This window comes from Equus caballus, chromosome 1 (assembly GCF_041296265.1).
Source record: "Equus caballus isolate H_3958 breed thoroughbred chromosome 1, TB-T2T, whole genome shotgun sequence".
Lineage (NCBI taxonomy): Eukaryota > Metazoa > Chordata > Mammalia > Perissodactyla > Equidae > Equus > Equus caballus.
The window spans coordinates 39,822,710-39,843,447 of record NC_091684.1 but is presented as its reverse complement, the minus strand read 5'-3'; the positions used below and the strand labels follow the sequence as shown (position 1 = coordinate 39,843,447).

General features: G+C 40.4%; 3 protein-coding genes across 8 annotated transcripts in view; 2 read left to right on the top strand and 1 right to left on the bottom strand.

The window, feature by feature from the left end:
* IFIT1B (interferon induced protein with tetratricopeptide repeats 1B) overlaps positions 1–6,810 on the top strand; it is a 17,051-nt gene extending 10,241 nt beyond the window's left edge. For both annotated transcript variants that reach the window (XM_023643016.2, XM_023643031.2), the window contains one exon: positions 4,204–6,810. In XM_023643016.2, the coding sequence (XP_023498784.1) occupies positions 4,204–5,623 (1,420 nt within the window). In that variant the 3' untranslated portion in view covers positions 5,624–6,810. The remainder of the gene's footprint in view (positions 1–4,203) is intronic.
* Positions 1–20,738, bottom strand: part of LIPA (lipase A, lysosomal acid type) — a 194,384-nt gene that overhangs the window by 168,396 nt on the left and 5,250 nt on the right. The gene's annotated exons all lie outside the window — the stretch shown is intronic.
* Positions 5,428–20,738, top strand: LOC138915015 (interferon-induced protein with tetratricopeptide repeats 1-like). 2 transcript variants are annotated; one of them, XM_070224493.1, is made up of 2 exons: positions 5,428–5,554; positions 18,982–20,738. In XM_070224493.1, exon 2 carries the CDS (start codon positions 19,070–19,072, stop codon positions 20,420–20,422), a length of 1,353 nt encoding a protein of 450 aa, XP_070080594.1. In that variant the 5' UTR covers positions 5,428–5,554; positions 18,982–19,069; the 3' UTR covers positions 20,423–20,738. The 2 variants fall into 2 exon arrangements, with proteins under 2 accessions (XP_070080594.1, XP_023498777.1); XM_023643009.2 differs by lacking the exon at positions 5,428–5,554 and adding an exon at positions 8,923–9,048.

Below are 20,738 nucleotides of genomic sequence, written 5' to 3'. Positions count from 1 at the left end.
CTATCCTGCCTAATATGAGTGACTGCTACTTCTTTTCAAACCAAACCTTTAGCATTGGTCTAGTCTTCCTTCCTTCTGAATAAGATTTATTAAGATACCCAAACATAGAATCATTCCTGCTTCCTGACAGCATCAATTCTGAACAAAGCCTTCCTTCCTTATACCCTCCTTAGAGCCACCTAACACAAGCTCAAACTTGAGAAGTCCTTTCTAATACCTTTATTGAGACATCCGATGGTTCCCTGTGGTATCTGTCCTTCCTTGCTGCAATGGGGAATATATCCAACTTGCTCAACCATAGACTGGTTCCTGGTGGTCTTTAGTTAGAGGAGTTGATGTTGACAACATTCAGTTCTCATTGTAGACACCTTCCCTCATCCATCACTAATTACAGCAAAGCAAGACCAGCCAGAGGTCCAAGATAGATTTGGAAATTTCCGACCATCAGAAAAAACACCGAGGGGCCACCCCTGTGGCCGAGCAGTCAAGTTTGCCGTGCTGTGCTTCAGTGGCCCAGGGTTTCGCCGGTTCGGATCCTGGGCGTGGACATGGCACTGCTCATCAGGCCATGTTGAGGTGGCGTCCCACATGCCACAACTAGAAGGACCCACAACTGAAAAAAATACACAGCTATGTACTGGGGGGATTCAGGGAGAAAAAGAAAAAGAAAAAACACTGAAACAGTTAAAGAAATATCTAATATCTAACCTGCATGGGCATTTCAGTCCATAGTAACTAAAAGCTCACAGGAAACATTTTTGAAAAGTCTCTTTCTCTCAGTGTTTTAGCAATTCTCTCTTTATAATTAAAGTACTGTCTAGACCAACAAAAGTACATAACCTGAATTTCAACAGATGATATCTGAGATTTAGAAAAGTATATACAATTTTAACTTTTTCTGATCATCTCTCTTAGTTAGGATGATGCAAGCTGTTATCACACATTAACTCTGAAACATAACTTAGGAGATAACATAAAAGTTTACTTCTCACTCACGTAAAAGGAAAAATAGGGGGCCGGCCTGGTGGCACAGTGGTTAAGTGTGCACGTTCCACTTTGGCAGCCCAGGGTTCCCTGGTTCGGATCCCAGGTATAGACATGGCACTGCTTGACAAGCCATGCTGTGGCAGGCATCCCACATATAAAGTAGAGGAAGATGGGCATGGATGTTAGCTCAGGGCCAGTCTTCCTTGGCAAAAAGAGGAGGATTGGCAGCAGATATTAGCTCAGGGCTAATCTTCCTCAAAAAAAAAAAAAAAAAAAAAGATGGTGGAGTCAAAAGAAAATAAAGAGTCTTAGTCCATGAATCACTGTATGGGGGAGAGCCAGCTGCCAATCAGGAATACCTATTTTTCCTTTTTTTTTTTTTTGAAAATATTCTGTGATACTTGAAAAAGTGGCCCTGACGTGCTACGTAGGTATATTTGCCTCCGTGTCCTCAACCAATTATCTTACTTTCCATACTTGACATCTCTTCTACCCATTAGGCCTAAGGGAAGATCCCAGAGGGGACCTTTGTGAATTTTTCTTTATCCCAATATCTAGCAAAAATAAATTTTTATGTAAATCCTATCATCCTGGCTCATAACATCTAATCATAATTAATCACAAAACAGACGATGAAACATTCTCTTCTGAAAATAAAGGAAGAGAGAAAATTCACAAAATCCAGGTGAGCAGAGGATTCTCAGGCTTATTGCTCCTCTGTGAATACAGCTGGCGCTCAATATGGCCTCTCATCTCCTTCCAAGTTTCCCCCTCAAAAAACATCACACTCTCCCAAGCTATCCTCACCGGATCTTAGGGGTGACATCTTGACCTGAGTTTGTAACAGTCACCATCCCCAAAGGAGTTGGAATCAGGAAGAACTTTTTGACCCAAATGCTCCCATTCTGCTCACTGCAGTCTATGGTATGATGAGGACAGACATTGCTCAGGGAAGATCGCCCACACAGAGAGACATGACCTGAGGGAGCTGCTAAAATATTTTGGGATAAACCATTCCAGGTACTCTAAACATGTACCCCAATCTCTGCCCATCCAAAGCATTTGTGAGAAGTAGAAAGAGGCCCTCCTTCTTCTGGGTGATCTAATGAGGGCCAGAGTGTCATGAATTGATGAGTGGAAAGTATACTATACTGGCTTTCAGCCCTCACTGGGACTGCAGAACTTCAGGTGTACGACTTGAACAACTTTACAGGGCTGCCCTGCCAACCTGTCAGAAGAAAATTCTTGTTCTTTCTATCATTATTTTGTATAGATTGTCATTCATAAACATGTGTCATTTTTCACCTTCTTCTTGGCTTGGGCCCTGGGTAGACTATGGAGTAGAATTTTGTCACAGAGGTATCCTCACTCTCTGTAATAGGAACCCTGAGAACCTAAAGTCCTCCTGTTACTTAGAGAGCACACAGAATTTAGTGTTACTATGAAATTACAAGTATGTGCATGTGTGTGGTGACCACACCCCCCTATGACCTATGTATGTGGCAGATACACGTTAGTCGTCAGGGATTTCCCTGGGTCCTTTTCCTGTAAGGTATTTTGGTTAATGAGCCTGAGTGGAAGGAGGAGCTCACTTGGCTTCTCTGTCCCTGTACCACTGGGATCAGGGGTATTTTAATGTGGGTTTTATTCAGACTAGGATACTCCAGAGCTCCCTTAGGCTGCCTTAGGTCAGGAGGTTCTACAAACGTAACTATAGGCCACTACAAAATCTCTTGGGGAGCCTCGCTATTACAGCTGGGAGAGAAGGAGGGCTTGCAGACATCACTAACATCATTTTATGACCTGCAGTCCATTATATTAAAAAGAGAGACCCAGAGACTCTTGTGATAAATTCCATTGCAATCCCTCACTTGCAGTCTCTTTGCAATACAGGTGTAGATGTGTGCTGGAGAGGAATCCTGCAGGAGGGCCGTTTTTATTGTAAGCCTTTCTTCTCCCACTGCTTGTAACCTCAGATGGGAGAACTCTATTAGGTGAGAACCCTTTTGAGCAGAAAACATTTTCTGCAGTTCACCAGTTCTAACCAAACCATGCAAAAAAGGAACATATTTGTGGCCGGCCTGGTGGTGCAGCGGTAAAGTGTGCACGTTCGGCTTCAGTGGCCCAGGGTTCGCTGGTTCGGATTCCAGGTGTGGACATGGCACCGCTTGGCAAGCCATGCTGTGGCAGGCGTCCCACATATAAAGTAGAGGAAGATGGGCACGGATATTAGCTCAGGGCCAGTCTTCCTCAGCCAAAAGAGGAGGAGATTTTTTTTTTTTCACATTTATTTTTCTTCTCCCGTGTTCTTGTAGGGGAGATAGGATTTCAGCTCTACTTCATACAAGGGTGAAATATTGGAAAGAAAACTTTGGGTCCCGCTGACCCATTATTATTCTCTCTTCCTCATGGGTTGCTGAAAGATTACTATAATTGTTGGGATTTTGAATACCTGTCATCCGCTAGGCTGCAGGGTTACCTGACGTCGGGGTCACTGAATTACAAAAATGGGACTGACTGACTTACTTCGCATAGACACATCTGACCTCATGCAATGTTCACTCATCCCCCTAGTTCTGTTCCCATGCAGTACGTCCGTCATTGTGAGATGTTTCCACCCACTTTTCAATCTCTCTGGGATTCGTTGAGCTCATACAGGTGTAGGAGGCAGGATGCTCTAGACATTCTCCATCTCAGCTTAAGCAGTCATGAAATTCATCATTTGGAACCATATTTGGCTCTTATATTTCATTCAGAACCCTTTCCTGCAGTGAAAAAACCAAAACATGTTTCTATGTTGGGAACATGGACAGGACAAGTAAGGAATCTACCCTTCTGTGAACCCTCTCTCCACATTTCTTCTGATAGCATTAGTGATGTGCTACAGTGTTGAGAAGGAGCAGCAAGAGAGAGGGATTTGCATGGTTGAGGATGTTGCTGATATTATTTTGACATTAGCAGAATTAATCTCCTTTGGGTTGCCTTTTAGAGTTCACATAACCTGCCTGTTGGCACCAAAAATGACTAGCATTTCCTCAAAGTTTTTATGTCAACCTGCTCTCTGTCTTAACAACATGACCATAAAACACTGGGAGCCTAAAAATACTGAAGGCACAGACACTGGGGAATAATATTTCACTACTCAACAGGCTTGCTTCATTCCCATTAGACTGAATGCTCCTAAAAAGTATAAATTATTGTTATCTGCTTTTCTAGTGAGGAATCAAAGGGGAATCTTATTGAAGCTAGCCTGGTTCAATTGAGATGTCACTTTACATGGGATTTGCTAATTGAAGACACTGCAATGCCTGATTTGGAAAACAGGATCTTTGATGAGATTGAGTTCCTAGACACCAAATACAACGTGGGAATATACAACCTACTGGCCTATGTGAAACACCTGAAAGGCCAGAATGAGGAAGCCCTGAAGAGCTTGAGAGAAGCTGAAGACTTAATCCAGGAAGAACATGGTGACCAATCAGGCATGAGAAGTCTGGTTACCTGGGGCAACTACGCCTGGCTGTATTACCACATGGGCAGACTGGCAGAAGCTCAGACTTACCTGGACAAGGTGGAGAACACTTGCAAGAAGTTTGCAAATCCCTCCAGCTATAGAATCGACTGTCCTCAGATGGACTGTGAGGAAGGATGGGCCTTGCTGAAATGTGGACGAAAGAATTATAAACGGGCCAAGGCCTGCTTTGAGAAGGCTCTGGAAATGGACCCAGAAAACCCTGAATTCAGCACTGGGTATGCAATCGCTACCTATCGCCTGGACGGCTTTACTGGAGCAACACAGATGAGTAAGGCATTTTGTCTGAACACACTAAAACAGGCCATCAGGCTAAACCCAGAAGATGCATATATCAAAGCTCTCCTTGCCCTGAAGCTTCAGGATGTAGGACAAGAAGCTGAAGGAGAAAAGTACATTGAAGAAGCGCTGACCAACACGTCCTCGCAGACCTATGTCCTTCGATATGCAGCCAAGTTTTACCGAAGAAAAGGCTCTCTGGATAAAGCTCTTCAGCTCTTACAAGAGGCCTTGAAGGCAACACCCTCCTCTGCCTTCGTGCATCACCAGATAGGGCTTTGCTACAGAGGACAAATGATTCAAATAAAGAAAGCTGCAAACTGCAAGCCTAGAGGCCAGGATAGAGAAAATGTCAACAGATTGGTTGGCTTGGCTATAGATGAATTTCAAAAGACTTTGACACTAAGGCCCACATTTGAGTTGGCTTATGTTTCCCTGGCTAACATGTATGCAGAAATTGGCCACTACAGAAAGGCTGAGGACACTTTCCAGAAAGTGTTGTACATGAAAATCATTGATGATTGTCTACTGCAAGAGATTCATTACCAGTATGGTCGTTTCCAAGAATTTCACTTGAAATCTGAAGATAAAGCAATTATCCATTATTTAAAAGGTCTAAAAGCAGAAAACATGTCCTATACCAGGGAAAAACTTCTCAATGCTTTAGAAAAATTGGCTAAAAGACGTGTTCATCAGAATGAATGCGTTGTGGAAAGTTTCAGCCTCCTTGGACTCATCCACAAATTGAAAGGCCAAGTGAGTGAAGCCCTGGTGTGCTATGAGAAGGCTCTGAGGCTGGCAGATCACTTGAACACCATGTTTTGAAATAGAGCTCACCACACATGTTTAATGTGTCATAACTAAATATAACAAAAAACTTCCCTGATTGCTGCCTTCAGAAATATATAACACCTTGATACAAAATAGTTTGATATAACACATACTCTGCTGCCTCCTGACACTCCTCTTTCTTTCCACTTCTATCCCTGTGTCTATGACAGGAGCATCCATTCTTCCATAACACATCCCTGTACTCATTGCCTAAGGCTGATTAATGCTGTTTGGAGCATCTATCATCTACCAGACCAACAAGAACACTTTTCCCTACGGCTCTGCATTTGAAATGAGCAGCTTCCATCCTCAGCATAGCTGGTCTCCTGAACAGAGGTGTCTGAAACAGGGAAAGTTTCAGCCTTCTCCTCCTAGGCCCAGCACACAGGGTCACATGCCAGTATAGCTCTGAGCACATACTCATACATCTGCAGGCATGCATCCACATGACGTCCACACATTAGTCCAAAGGCACTCCTGCCAGTCAGTTCACACCCTCAAAGCAGGAATTTCCGGAGATAGTTCTATGCTGAACCAAGAGCACAGGCTGTTCATATATACATGTATCATGCATCTCTACACACACACATTAATTCCTGGGCTCACATAGGCACATTCCTCCATATTTGTGCACATACATATTCTGTATTTGGAGAATACCTGAAACTACTACCCACTCACAATTAAAAAAAAGAAAGGTTCCTTTTTCATGTGGCTAGGGGTGGTGACCTAGAAGATCTGAGACCAAAGCAAACAAGCAAGGCCAGAGTTAAGAGAGATGAAGACAGATCCAGTAGTTCACTACATTTCCAGCGCTGGATTCTGTTTCCCAAGGCCCTGCTGTAGACAAGACTTCCTGGTCAATGAGCCAAATCTATAACCTCAGAATAAATTCAAATGTTTTTGTTTATATTTTTCAAGCTACTGGCAATCATAAAGGATCTACATTTTCCAAACAGACTGAAGGACATTTATTCACACCGAAGAGAAATTAAAATGTATTGGGGAAAGGCAAAGTAAGAGAAAAACCTGTTTAGGACATGCAAGCCGAAAATGACATAAATACCTCAATGCAGTTTTTAAGTGCTCGCTGTGTAGTGTGTGATACAATCTTCTTTTTCTTCCTAAAATATTTCCTACAAAAATATTCAGTAAAGTTAACAACTTCATTAGCTAACAAAGTCTTTGAGTGTATTTTATTTGTGAAATTTTAGAAAGATGTGTATTCCATGTTGGGGTGGAAATAGAAAAACACAGAAGCAGCTTATGTAGCAATAGAAGGCCTAAGGCAGAGGAACCCGTGAATATACACTCCACCAAGAATTTTTAAAAATATTTATTTTTCATTTAAAAAAGAAAAAAAATATTGGATTTACTTCTACAGGCCATGGAATTATAAGGTTGACTTATGTGACCTTGATCCCTGAGAGCTAGAATTGACCAATGGCAGGGAGTAGAAGAGTCTGAGTGGGGCATTTAGACGACACCTGAGGAACACACAAGTAATACCCTTTCCAACTTTGTTGATACTAAACAAAGAACAGATTTATTGGATTTAACCAGAAGAAAACTAATAGAGCAGGAATACTGTCTTTTCCTTGTAAATAAGGTGTGACTCAAGTTGTAACAAAATGCATGCTGAACTGTTTTATCAATTAATTGTACTGATTGCCTCTTATGTAACAACAACAAAATAAGATAAATTGATGGATAGAGAACTTGATGAGTGAAAAGATATGTAATAAAGCAAATATAGTAAAATGTTAACTGTAGAACCTAGGTAGTGAGTATATTAGTGTTAATTGTAAAATTCTCTCAACTTTTCTCTACGTTTGACAATGCTCATAGTACAATGGTAGGATAAAAAAGACAAAAATCAATATACAAATGGTAAGTCAAAATGAGGCAAATAAACCAAAATATATATGAGATAGAGTATAAAACTACAGAGAGAAGAAGAATTCCAAGTGATTTTTCATACACAGTAATCTGACTCGACATCTTTAGAAAGATATATCTTATGGACAAAAAGACCAGCAAAAAAAAAAAAACTGTTAGACTCTGCTCAGGAATAGTTTTGAAGGTGTTTTGTTGATTTTATTACTCTGAGACTATTGTTAGTGTTTGTGGAATAGATCATTTGAATGTTGGTATCAGTAAGAAAAGAGATATTCAGTTCAGGAGGAAAGATACATAGATGTGAGATCAATTAGATTAAGTAAAAATCATGTAAACTTGAATTTATAAGATGAATTCATGATATATTTTATCTTTAAAATATACATACAGTACCAGTGTCATTTTCATGGTTTTCATAGTGAACTAAAGTCATATAAGATGTCACTACTGGGGTGAAAGGTACACAAGACTCTTCGTGCAACTTCCTATGAGTCGATAATTGTTTCAAAATAAGCCTGAAATGTAAAAAAGGGAATGATAAAAATTGATTTAGTACTTGAACATGTTGCAGTAAGACCAACTGGGTCAAGGAGGGCTGAGTGGACCCTTGAAGACCCATGAGTAGATGTGAAAATCATTGGACCATTCACAACAAAGGACTTCTGGTATCTTTGAATCTTTCTCCACAGATGTGATTGAAGGCATTTAGGAATAATATCAAAAACCAAGAGCATACTTTTTATATAGTGGTCAAAACATTCAGAATTCCATTCTTTTTCCATGCCACCCTGTGAATCAGGAAGAGACTGAGGACTTAATTGCCCACTACACAGGTGGCGAAACAAGGACAGAGTAATGAAGATACTGACTCTGGGCCTCAGGGAAAGGGAAATAGGTCCAGGGATTGAGCCCGAGATCACCCAGTCAGAGAATTCTGGTCATACAACAGACACCAGGGATCATCTAGGCCCTGGTTCCAGCCCAGGTGTACATCAAAATCACCTGAGGGTTTCGTTTTAATACTGAGACTTGGGGTTCACTCCCAGAGACGTATTCAGTTGGTCTGGGATGGGGTCTAGTTAGCATTATTCTTACAAGCTCCCTAGATTTTTCCACTATGCAGTAAGGGCTGAGATCTGATAATCTATTTCAAATCACTTGTTTGTCAGCTGAGGAAACAGACACTCACAGAAGTGAAGTAGCTTACATAGCTCAGAAAGCCGGTTCTAGACTCCAGGGAATGGACTGAGAGCCTAGTGCTGAAATTTCATTTTCTAAAAGATTCACTTTCTCCAGTTCTTCTTTTCTTTCCTAACTGTAAAATCACCAGATGTGCACACACAGTCAGCTACAAGCAGACTTTGTTGGCTGCTTCCTCTCTCCTTAAAGCTGTCCTGTCTTGTGTCCCTCATGGCTCTGCTTATCCCAAGGGAACAATGGGCAAGATTCTGAAAACCTAATCTGCCTGAGCCAGAGTGCCACAGAACCAGGACCACTGCCAAATTCACAGCAATGACAAGGTAAACATTTTGTCTGCTTCTCTGCATTCTATCTAGTGCAGTGGAAAATTAGAAAACCAATTGCTTTTCTCCACAAGAATTCCAAAGACACCTTGCTCCCAAAAAGGAGAGGTTTTCTAATTCACTTATTTCAGCGTTTGCTTATAGCCCGAACACTGATCAGAATACATGGATAAACCTGTCTTATTTATTCAGAAACTTTTATTCGTGCAGAACTTTCTGACTAGTTCAGGATGTCTCAGTGGAAGCTTATAGAATTCGTAAGGGCTGAGATGGGAGATGAGCTGGGCAGGAGGGATGAGAAGAAACTTTTGAGATGTGGCAGTGAGTCCGATTAAGTGTTTCTCAGAGGAAAACATTCTTGCAGCTGCTCCTCTTCTGTTTCTCATTTTATGACAAAGTACGGGCAGCTTTTTATGAAGAAAGCATTATTTAACTTGATGACTGGAAATATTAATAATAATAGTCACCTCTTACTTGTACGCTCTAGGTGCCAGGTAGTTGCTAATTATTTAAACTCAAGTTCCAAGAACAACAGTTAAGGTTGAGTGGGAATTTGACTCAGAACATGGGTGTCCATGCTAGAGCAACAGAGGGCTCTCTATGCCAAACCATAGCTCCTTGCTTCTACCTCCTGCCCAAGTGATCAGGGATTAAGAGGCTTTCTTGGTATTTGGCCTACTTCCTTCATTCCTGAACCAGGGGGATTGTTTAATTCTGTCAAGCTGACACCAAAAGTAACAACCAGAATCCTGGTCACTAAATTAAGAGTACATTTTATATTTTATAGTAGATTCCTTCTATACACATATAGGAGGCTAACGGAAGATGGGGCTATCTCCCACAATTCTCCCTTTTCTGTGCAGTCATCCAGAATCCAGACACCAACCTCCAGGATAGGCAACGACCAGCTGAAGCTCTCCTTTAGGATATGAGGCCGATCTGGTTCCAAATCCTAGCCAGTCACTGGGTTTTGCAGCATGAGGAATCCCCCCTCAATATGGTCCCAGGTCCATTCATTGGTAGTCTGTTTTCAAACAATTCATTACTCACCTCGAAACCCTATAAGACACTGCACAAGGTCCTTGCCCCTTGACTTTTGATGGTGAAGCTGTGAACAAATGGCATCATCAGAACCTTCCAACTCATCTCAAATTCTCTATTTCTCTCAGCTCAGCCACTTGATATTCTATTCTGTGAACAAGCTTCCTGTTTTTATTATTTTCAGGCCACAGGGAAAAACATGGCTGACAATAGTATCCAAATACATATGTCACAGGTCCAACACTTCCCAGATTTAGCTTTCCAGGGAAGCAAGTCTAATTGTCTCCTCTCAATAAGGGGGTTTTCCCATGATTAAATTAACTGTGCTGAGGGATAAGTTTGCTTTGCAAAAGCTGCTGGGGAATCATCACTTTACTACATATAAGGAGAGTGGGGCAATTTCCAATGAAAAGTAGGGAGAAACAGGAGCTTGTCAGACACCAGTAATAGGAGCCTAACTTGTACCCAGGACCCCAGTCTCACCACTCATTCCTCTCGACCTCTTATCACACACACCATGACTAAAGAAGGTTACATGGAGCAGGTTGAGGTAGGCCAAGCCTGGGTGCCATGGGCACCTACAGGACTGGAAAATGTTCTTGCATAGGTATGATAATCATGTCTGGTGAATAAGAACACTTTAGATGACTACAGTAGAGAACATTAAAAATAAGAAAGTATTTTCATTTAGGCCTAACATGTTTGGTTTGGAGTCTCAGGATACTACCATGTATGCTGTCTCTGTTCCTACGAATAAGGAAGAGGTTACAGGCCTCTTCTTGTCAGTGACCATTCTCCAGAAGAGTATGCAAACGCACAGAATAATTAGTAAGATACAACCTCTCAGAGAACAGGAGCAAATTTGGGTTAAGACTCCAGTTTAGTGATTTGCAAAATTTTATACCATAAAAAGAACAGTCTGTTTCCAGATGAGTAAACAGAGGCACAGATCAGAGGGTATGACCTTGGCAAGTTGACACAGCCAATTTTCACAGTCTCCCTGGCTCTAGGTTCAGTGGACTCTACATAACTGGTACCTCCTAGCTCCCAGGTTTCTACAAGGCCTTGTAGAGCCTGAGAGAGGAATTAGCACATCAATAAAACTGCTTTTCACCAACCTCTTCTCCATCAGTCTGGCGGGGCCTTCATCTGATAGGGCTGATGTCCTTGGACAAAGAAGAAGGGCACTCTCTCTCCATGTATCATAGAAGAAAGGCTTTATGCAGATGCTAGAAAGAAAGCCCTTACAAAAACTGAATTAGCGGGCACCTTGATCTAAGACTTCCAACCTCTACAACTGTAAGAAGATAAATTTCTGTTGTTTAAGTTGCTCAGTCTGTAGTACTTTGTTACGGTAGCCCTAGCTGACTAATACAACTATATATGTGAGGGGTTATTTCTGGACTCTTCATTCTATTTCTTTTGTCTATCTGTCTGTCTTTATACCAGTACAACACTGTTTTGATTACTGTAGCTTTGTAGTAAGTTTGGAAATCAGAAAGTGTGAGGCTTCCAACTTTGTTCTTTTTCAAGATCATTTTGGCTATTCAAGATCCCTTGAAATTCCATATGAATTTTACAATGCATTTTTCTATTTCTGCACAAAACATCATTGGGATTTTGATAGGGACTGCATTAAAGCTGTAGATTGCTTTGGGTGGTATTGACATAATAACAATATTAAGCCTTCCAGTCCATGAACACAGGATGCCTTCCCCTTTGTGTCTTCTTTAATGTCTCTCAGCAATGTTTTGCAGTTTTCAGTGTACAGGTCTTCTGCCTCCTTGGTTAAGTTTATTTCTAAGTATTTCATTCCTTTTGGTCTATTATAAATGGGACTGCTTTCTTAATTCTCTTTTTAGACTGTTCATTAGTAGTGTATAGAAACAAAACTGATTTTTGCGTGTTGGTTTTGTATACTGCAATTGTGCTGAAATCATTTATTAGTTCTAACAGTTTTTGTGCGGAATCTTGAAGATTTCCTACATACAAGATCACATTGCTTGTGAATGGAGATAATTTTACTTCTTCCTTTCCAATTTAGATGTGTTTTCTTTCTTTTTCTTGACTAATTTCTCTAGCTAGGACTTCCAGTACTATGTTGAATAGAAGTGGCAAAAGGGAGTATCCTTGCTTTGCTCCTCCTCTTAGAGGAGAAGGTTTCAGTCTCTCACCATTGACTATGATGCCAGCTGTGGATCTTCAATATATGGCCTTTATTTCTTGAAGTACATTCCTTCTATCCTAGTGTGTTGAGAGTTTTTATTATTAAAGGGTATTGAATTTTGTCAAATGCTTTTCCTACATCAATTTATATGATCATGTGGGGTTTTTTTCGTTCATTTTATTAATGTGGTGTATTAAATTGATTGATTTTCACTGAACCATTCTTGCATTCCAGGAATAAATCCCACTTGGTCACAGTGTATAATCCTCTTAATATGCTCTTAAGTTCAGTGTGCTAGTATTTTGCTGAGCATTTTGGATCAATATTCATAAAAAAATTCATCCGTGGTTTAATTTTTTTATTTTTGCCTTTGTTTAGTTTTAGTATCATGGTCTCATAGAATTTACAAGTTTGGAAGTGAAGTGTAATTCCTCTTTAATTTTGGAAGACTTTTAGAATTGGTTTTGGGGCTGGCCCCATGGCCGAGTGGTTAAGTTTGCGTGCTTCACTTTGGCGGCCTGGGGTTCACCGGTTCAGATCCTGGAGGCAGATCTACGCACCACTCATCAACCCATGATGTGGCACGTGTCCCCCATAGAGGAACTAGAATGACTTGCAACTAGGATATACAAGTACGCACTGGGGTTTTGGGGGGAAAAAAAGGAAGGCTGGTAACAGATGTTAGCTCAGGGCCAATCTTCCTCACCAAAAAAGCATACCTTCAAAAAAAAAACAAACAAAAAAAGAATTAGTTTTAATTCTTTTTTATGAGGAGTAAAACTCCTGGTTTAAAATCTACGTGTGATTTTTCAGCCCTGATCACAGGTAATTATAAAGGTTTTACCTGACAGGCCTCACGAGGGAAAGCTGCCTTCCCCACACAGACCTGGTGGACAGCCAAATAAACTGCAGTCTCTAAAGACAGCTGTAGTCAAGGTGCTCAGGCCTCTCTGGCTCATCATGCTCTTCACATAGTTGCATTCCTAGCCCAGGTGACTTCATTTCTTATAGTGGAAAGGAGAGGAAAACTTGAAGACACTTTTCCCCACTCTGACTCAGTATCCTGTACTTTTCCACTCCTAGCCCTTCCCTTCACACTTCCCCCACTTCAGGGTCCATAAATTGCCAGAGACTTTTGTTCACAGCTCTCTGCCATGGCTGTGCTGATCAACCTGACCTTCAACTTGTGTGCCATTCTGTTGAGGGAAATGGAACAGGGGTGTTAACATTTTCTCCAGTTTTATCCTCTTGCTTATATCACCACAGTAAGGATTAAAGGTTTAACTCTTTCATTTCTGCCTTGTTGCTTTAATTGGCTACTTCGACAGCTGGCAGCTCAGCTCTCTCCCTTTCTCCCAGCTTAGCTGTGCTCCTGAAACTTGAAATGCATGGTAGAATTGACCAGTGAAACCACCTGGTCCTGGGCTTTTCTTTGTTGGAAGGGTTTTTAAATTGTATATAGGCATATACCTATTGTCTCCTAGATCATCATCTAATATTTTTTTGTTTTGGGGGTTTGGGTTGGGTTTTTTTTCTTTTAAGTCATCTAATTTGAGTGGAAGGTAGGGTAGTTACTCATTGAGATTGTACTCTACCCAGTCTGCCTCTTTCCCACAGGAAGTATAGAATGACTAATGTAACTGAGATGACCAGAAACTGTCATCCACAGGCCACATTCTTACTCAGTAAAAGGCAACTATTTCTGACTTGGCTTACTTGGACATGCACAGTGTTTTCTTCTCCCCAGTTTCCTTTCCCCAATGCCCTAGGACTGTTAGGGCAGAGCCTGCTATGCTGAGGGAAATCCACCACTCCTCAGTACTTCATCTAAAAACTGGCTGGATAAATTCACCATGATGTGTCCCAGATCAATGCATCCCCACATTCCCTGATCCAGCTCTACCATTTGAAACCTCAGTTAGGCCTGACTCTCTATTCTGGAAGTCAGTATCCTACAGAGAAGGCATAAGAGGAAGTGCTCTTTCCTTTGAGTAACAAAACCAATTGCCATGGGAAAAAAGCAATGCCACCTTTCCCCCACTCTACCTAACACACATACACACATACATATGCACACCTTCAAGCATAATCGTTATTCTCACTTCTCCTGACACCATTTTAGTGACAGCAGTGGGATAAACCATATCAATACTTGGGCAAAGGATTTCTGTATCCAGAAAGATGGAGTAGATGTATATTTCCCATTTCCTCTTACTACACACAGTTTAAAACCCTGTATGTAAAATATAAGACAAATATAACAACATGCTTCATTGTGGATAAAAGAAGCAGATCGCCTAGGAAACATGGGACTCAAGGAACAACACTGCAGTGAGTCTTGTGGGCTTTCTCTTTCCTGCATTTCCAGACGGGCTGCTGGAGAAGACAGTAACCTAGAAATACCAACAGGCATGGACAGAAATGTCCCATGAAAAGCTGCTCTCTCTAGCCAGAGGACCAGGAAACTTATAAACAACAACCATTCTACTCCAGCCAAACACCACAGGAAAAAATAAACAAATAAACAAAAACTGTAGCCCCACTCTGAAAACTGCCTGCAAGGCTGAGTGCGGAGCCTAGACTTCTGCCCTAACCAGGCTACTGCTAGGCATCCCAACTCTCACCCTCCCCCTCCTCTAACCAGGGTGATACCAGAGAAGGCCAAGTGGGGTGCACAGACTTTCATGGTGGGTAACAAGGGTCCCTCTCTCTTCAGTGTCAGTGAAGACCACAAAGGGAGTCTAGATATTAACACCACTTGGTGGTAATGAGATGCCCTCCCACTCCCCACTGAAGAGGTTTCAGTGAAGTCTAGTGGAGTTCAGGATTTTTACCACCACCCAGAGGCAATAAGGCCACACTTACCAACTCACCTCCCTTCCTGGCTTCACTAAAGGCCACATGGGGAAGAATAACAAGGTACACCTGCCCCTCCTAGCCAGGGTAGTATGAGCAGAAGCCTGGAGGGAGCCCAAACTTCTACCCCTATCCAGCAACAATGAAGAGCCCAGGCCCCCCCATAAAGTGTTAATGAAAGACAAGTGGGTAAACTAGATTCCACCTTGACCTGGCAGCGTGGAATAAGGTGTTTTTCCACTTCCCTTAGCACAACAGCATTAGAGTAGGGTTGCTAAAATAGATTTTTAAATGTGACTCAGTCTATGATATAATACCCAATTGTCCAAGGTTCAATAAAAATTGCTTGTCATACCAAGAACCAGGAAAATCTCAACATGAATGAGAAAGAATAATCATCAGACAACAACACTGAAATGAAACAGATATCAGCATTGTCTAATAAGTCTTTTGAAGTTGCCATAATAAAAATGCTTAAATGAGCAATGATGAACAAACATGAAACAAATGAAAATATAGAAAGTCTCAGCCAAGAAATAGAATATATACAGGAGAACCAAATAGGAATTTTAAAACTAAAAACCACAATAACCAAAATGAAAACTCGATCTTTGAGCTCAGCAGCAGGTTGGAGAGGACAGAGGAAGGATTTCATGAACGTGAAGATAGAATGATAAATTATACAATCTGATACTAATTTCAAGTAGCTCAGCAAAAAAAAAAAAAAACCCAAAAGATCCAAGATATATTATAGTCAAAATTCTGAAAACTAAAAACTAAGGAAAAAACCCATGGAAGTATTAAGAGAGAAATAACACCTTACCTATAAGAGAAAAAAAAAAAACCACCACAATTCTAATGGCAACTAATTTCTCATTAGGAAACATGCAGTCTAGAAGAAGAGGGGAAAACATATTTCAACGGCTAAGAAAAAGAACTTTCAACCCAGAATCCTATATCCAGCAAAAATATCCTTCTGGAATAAGGCAGGAATCAAGACGTTCTCAGATGTAGGAAAACTAAGAATTTGTTGCCAGCAGACCTACCCTAAGGGTAGCTAAAGCAAGTTCTCCAATAAGCAAAAAAGGAAATAAAAGGTATACAGACCAGAAAGGAAAAGTAAAACTCTCCCTATTTACAGATGTCACGGTGAACTACCCAGAAAATCCCAAGGTATCTATAAAGTAACTCCTAGAACTAACAAGTGAGTTCATTAAGGTTGCAGAATACAAGATTGACACATAATAATTACTTGTATTTCTAGATACATAGCAATGAATATGTGGATACTGAAGTTAAAAACACAATATAACTTAAAATTGCTCAAAAAGACATACGTTAGTATAAATAACATAACACATACAGGACTTGAAGGCCTAAAACTACAAAATGCTGATGAAAGAAATCAAAGAAGATCTAAACAAACAGAGATATAGCATGTTGATGGATTAGAAGATGCAACATAGTAAAAATATCAATTCTCCCCTAGCTGATATAAAATTCCTATCATAACTCCAGCACGATTTTTTATAGATATAGGCAATATCAATTTACAATTTATATGGAAAGCCAAAGGAACTAAAACAACAATTTTGAAAAACAATAATAAAGTGAGAGGAATCACCCTACGCAATTTTAATACTGATTATATGCAAGGTTAGTACTGGTGGAGAGAGAAACACATAGAGCAGTGGAACAGAATAGGAACCCAGATATAATCCCACACAAGTACTGCCAACTGATTTTTGACAAAAGTGCAAGAGCAATTCAACGGAGGAAGAAGAGTCTTTTCAACAAATGGTGCTGGAGCAATTGGATATCTATAGGCAAAAACATGAGCCACAGACATAATCTTCACATATATATATAGGCAAAAACTAACTAAAAATGGACCACAGATTTAAATGTAAAATGTAAAACTATAAAACTTGTAGAAGAAATCACAGGAGAAAATCTTCAGGACCTAGGGCTTGGTGAAGAGTTTCCAGACATGATACCAAAAGCATGACCCACAAGAGGAAAAGATCAATAAATTGTACTTCATTAAAAGTAAAAACTTTTGCTATTCAAAAGACCTCACTAAAGGGTAAAAAGACAAGCTACACACTAAAAGAAAATATTTGAAAACCACACATCTCACAAAGGTCTCATATTTAGGATCTATAAAGAATTCTCAAAACACAATAATAAAAAACAAACAATCCAATTAGAAGATAGGTAAAGATATAAAGAGATGTTTCACCAAAGAGCATATATGGACGGCAAATAAGCACGTGAAAAGATGTTCAACACCACTAGCCATTAGGGAAATACAAATTACAACACAATGAGAGACCACTACATACCTATTAAAAAAAAAATGAAAATACCAAATACTGGTAAGGATGCAGAGAACTAGATCATCCATACACTGCTGGTAGGAATGTAAAATAATACAGTCACTCTGGAAAACAGTTTGACAGTTTCTTAAAAACATAAGCACATACTTAGCAAGTGCCTAGCAACTGCACTCCTGGTATTTATCAGAGAGGAGAAAACTCTCATTCACTCAAAAGTCTACACACAACTATTCATTGCACCTTTATTTGTAATAGGCCAAACCCAGAAACAACTGAAATGTCCTACAACACATGAATAGTTAAATAAACTGTGGTACACCCATACCATGAAATATTACTCCCTAGTAAAAAGGAATGAACTACGGATACACTCAACAACTTGGATGAATGTCAAGGGCATTATGACGAGTGAAAAAAGCCAATCTCAAAAGGTCACACACTGTGCAATTCCATTTCTATGACCTTCTTGAAATGATAAAACTATAGACATGATGAACAAATTAGTGGTTACTAGAGGCTAGGGATGTTTGGTGAGGTAGGGAGGCAACAAGTGTGACATGCTTCTGATGAGGAAGTGGTTTCTGCATCTTAATTGAGGTGGTGGTTCCATGGATTTACTCATGTCATAAAATGACACAGAACTACACACATATTGTACCAAGTCAATGTCCTAGTTTTGAGAGTGTACTATAGTTGTGTAAGATGTAGTCACTGGGAGAACTGGGTTAGGGTATACTGAATTTATGTAGTATCTTTGCAACTTTCTGTGAATCTAGAATTATTTCCAAGTAATAAGTAGATAAAAAATTGGTCACATATCTTTCAGGTTGTCTTAATTTGTTGCATAATCTACAGACTAAGATCCTCAGGTCAATAATGTTTCCTAAGGTTCTGTATTTCTAACTGCTCTCTGTCCTAATTACATTAATAGGAAAATAAGAAACTCTTACATATAGGACATAACATGCTCTAAGTGCTTTACATATATAGGCTTTTTTTTTCTAAGATTGGCACCTGGGCTAACATCTGTCGCCAATCTCTTTTTTCCTTCTTCTTCTTTTTCTCCCCAAAGCCCTCCAGTACATAGTTGTATATTCTAGTTGTGCTACGTGGGACGCCGCCCCAGCAGGACTTGATGCCATGTCTGCACCCAGGATCCGAACAGCGAAATCCTGGGCTGCCGAAGCAGCAAGCGAACCTAACCACTTGGCCACAGGTCCAGCCCCCATACATACGCTTATTAATCCTTACCAAACCTGGTGTAGTAGTAGTAGTATTATCCCCTTTTTACAAATGAAGTCCAAAGCACAGAGAGCTTCCTTGGCTAGAAAGAACTAGAGCCAGTGTATGGAGCCAAACAAAATGTATTCAAAGTCTATGTGGATCTCAGACATATAGAGACTCTAAGGGAAATTAAAGCTGGTGTGCCTTGTTCAAGGCTGAGCTCTAAATATGAGGCGTCGTAGCTGGCTTCTTTCTATTGGCTGTTCCTCACCTAACAAAGAAAATCTGCTTTTGTTTTTACAGTAAGAATGTTGATGAAGATCACATCAAGGACAGGCTGGAGCAGCTGAGATGTCACTTTACATGGGATTTGCTAATTGAAGACACTGCAATGCCTGATTTGGAAAACAGGATCTTTGATGAGATTGAGTTCCTAGACACCAAATACAACGTGGGAATACACAACCTACTGGCCTATGTGAAACACCTGAAAGGCCAGAATGAGGAAGCCCTGAAGAGCTTGAGAGAAGCTGAAGACTTAATCCAGGAAGAACATGGTGACCAATCAGGCATGAGAAGTCTGGTTACCTGGGGCAACTACGCCTGGCTGTATTACCACATGGGCAGACTGGCAGAAGCTCAGACTTACCTGGACAAGGTGGAGAACACTTGCAAGAAGTTTGCAAATCCCTCCAGCTATAGAATCGACTGTCCTCAGATGGACTGTGAGGAAGGATGGGCCTTGCTGAAATGTGGAGGAAAGAATTATAAACGGGCCAAGGCCTGCTTTGAAAAGGCTCTGGAAGTGGACCCAGAAAACCCTGAATTCAGCACTGGGTATGCAATCACCGCCTATCGCCTGGATGGCCTTTACGAATCAGGAAAGGATAGTGCGGAATTTTGTCTGAACATACTAAAACAGACCATCAGGCTAAATCCAGAAGATGCATATATTAAAGCTCTCCTTGCCCTGAAGCTTCAGGATGTAGGACAAGAAGCTGAAGGAGAAAAGTACATTGAAGAAGCGCTGACCAACACGTCCTCGCAGACCTATGTCCTTCGATATGCGGCCAAGTTTTACAGAAAAAAAGGCTCTCTGGATAAAGCTCTTCAGCTCTTTAAAAAGGCCTTGAAGGCAACACCCTCCTCTGCCTTCGTGCATCACCAGATAGGGCTTTGCTACAGAGGACAAGTGATTCAAATGAAGAAAGCTGCAAACTGGCAACCTAGAGGACAGGATAGAAAAAATGTTGAGAGAATTGCAAGATTAGCCATATCTCATTTGGAATTTGCTCTGAAAGAAAAGCCTACACTTGAGATTGGCTATGTACACCTCGCAGATATGTACACAGCAGTAGGCAACCACAGAAAAGCTGAAGACAGTTACCAAAAAGTGTTGGGCATGAAAGTACTTGATGAACTCGACAAAGAAAAGCTGCAAAAGATACATTTCTACTATGGCCAATTTCAGGAATTTCAAAGGAAATCTGAAGTCCGTGCAATTATCCATTATTTAAAAGCAGTAAAAACTGAAAAGGCATCATTTGCAAGAGAGAAAAGTATCAGTTCTTTGGAGAAACTGGCTTTAAAGAAACTTAAGAGAAATGCATTAGACATAGAAACCTTGAGCATCCTCGGGTTCATTCACAAAGTGAAAGGAGAAATGAATAAAGCCCTGGAGTATTATGAGCAGGCCCTGAGGCTGGTTGCTGACTTTGAGAACTCTTTGGAATATGTCCCCTAGACAATGAAATATGGACTACCTTACTATTTAGTCTGATTTTATGTTAACATGTACTAATCATCTTACCTGCTTGCTGCTTTCAGAACATATTATGTAATTCACTCTAATGATGTAATTTTTGAACACTTACAACCCTGGTAAAATAGTAGTTGCATTCGAAAATAGTGAAACAGAATATATATGTCTTTGTGTGGAAGAGAGAAAGGAACAGAGAGAGAAAGTGGAATCATTTCTCTGTGAATGCTAAATAGTAGAAAAAAACAGTTTGTTGAGTAGATTTGCAGCAAATAAAACAATGAACTTACATAAAATAAAA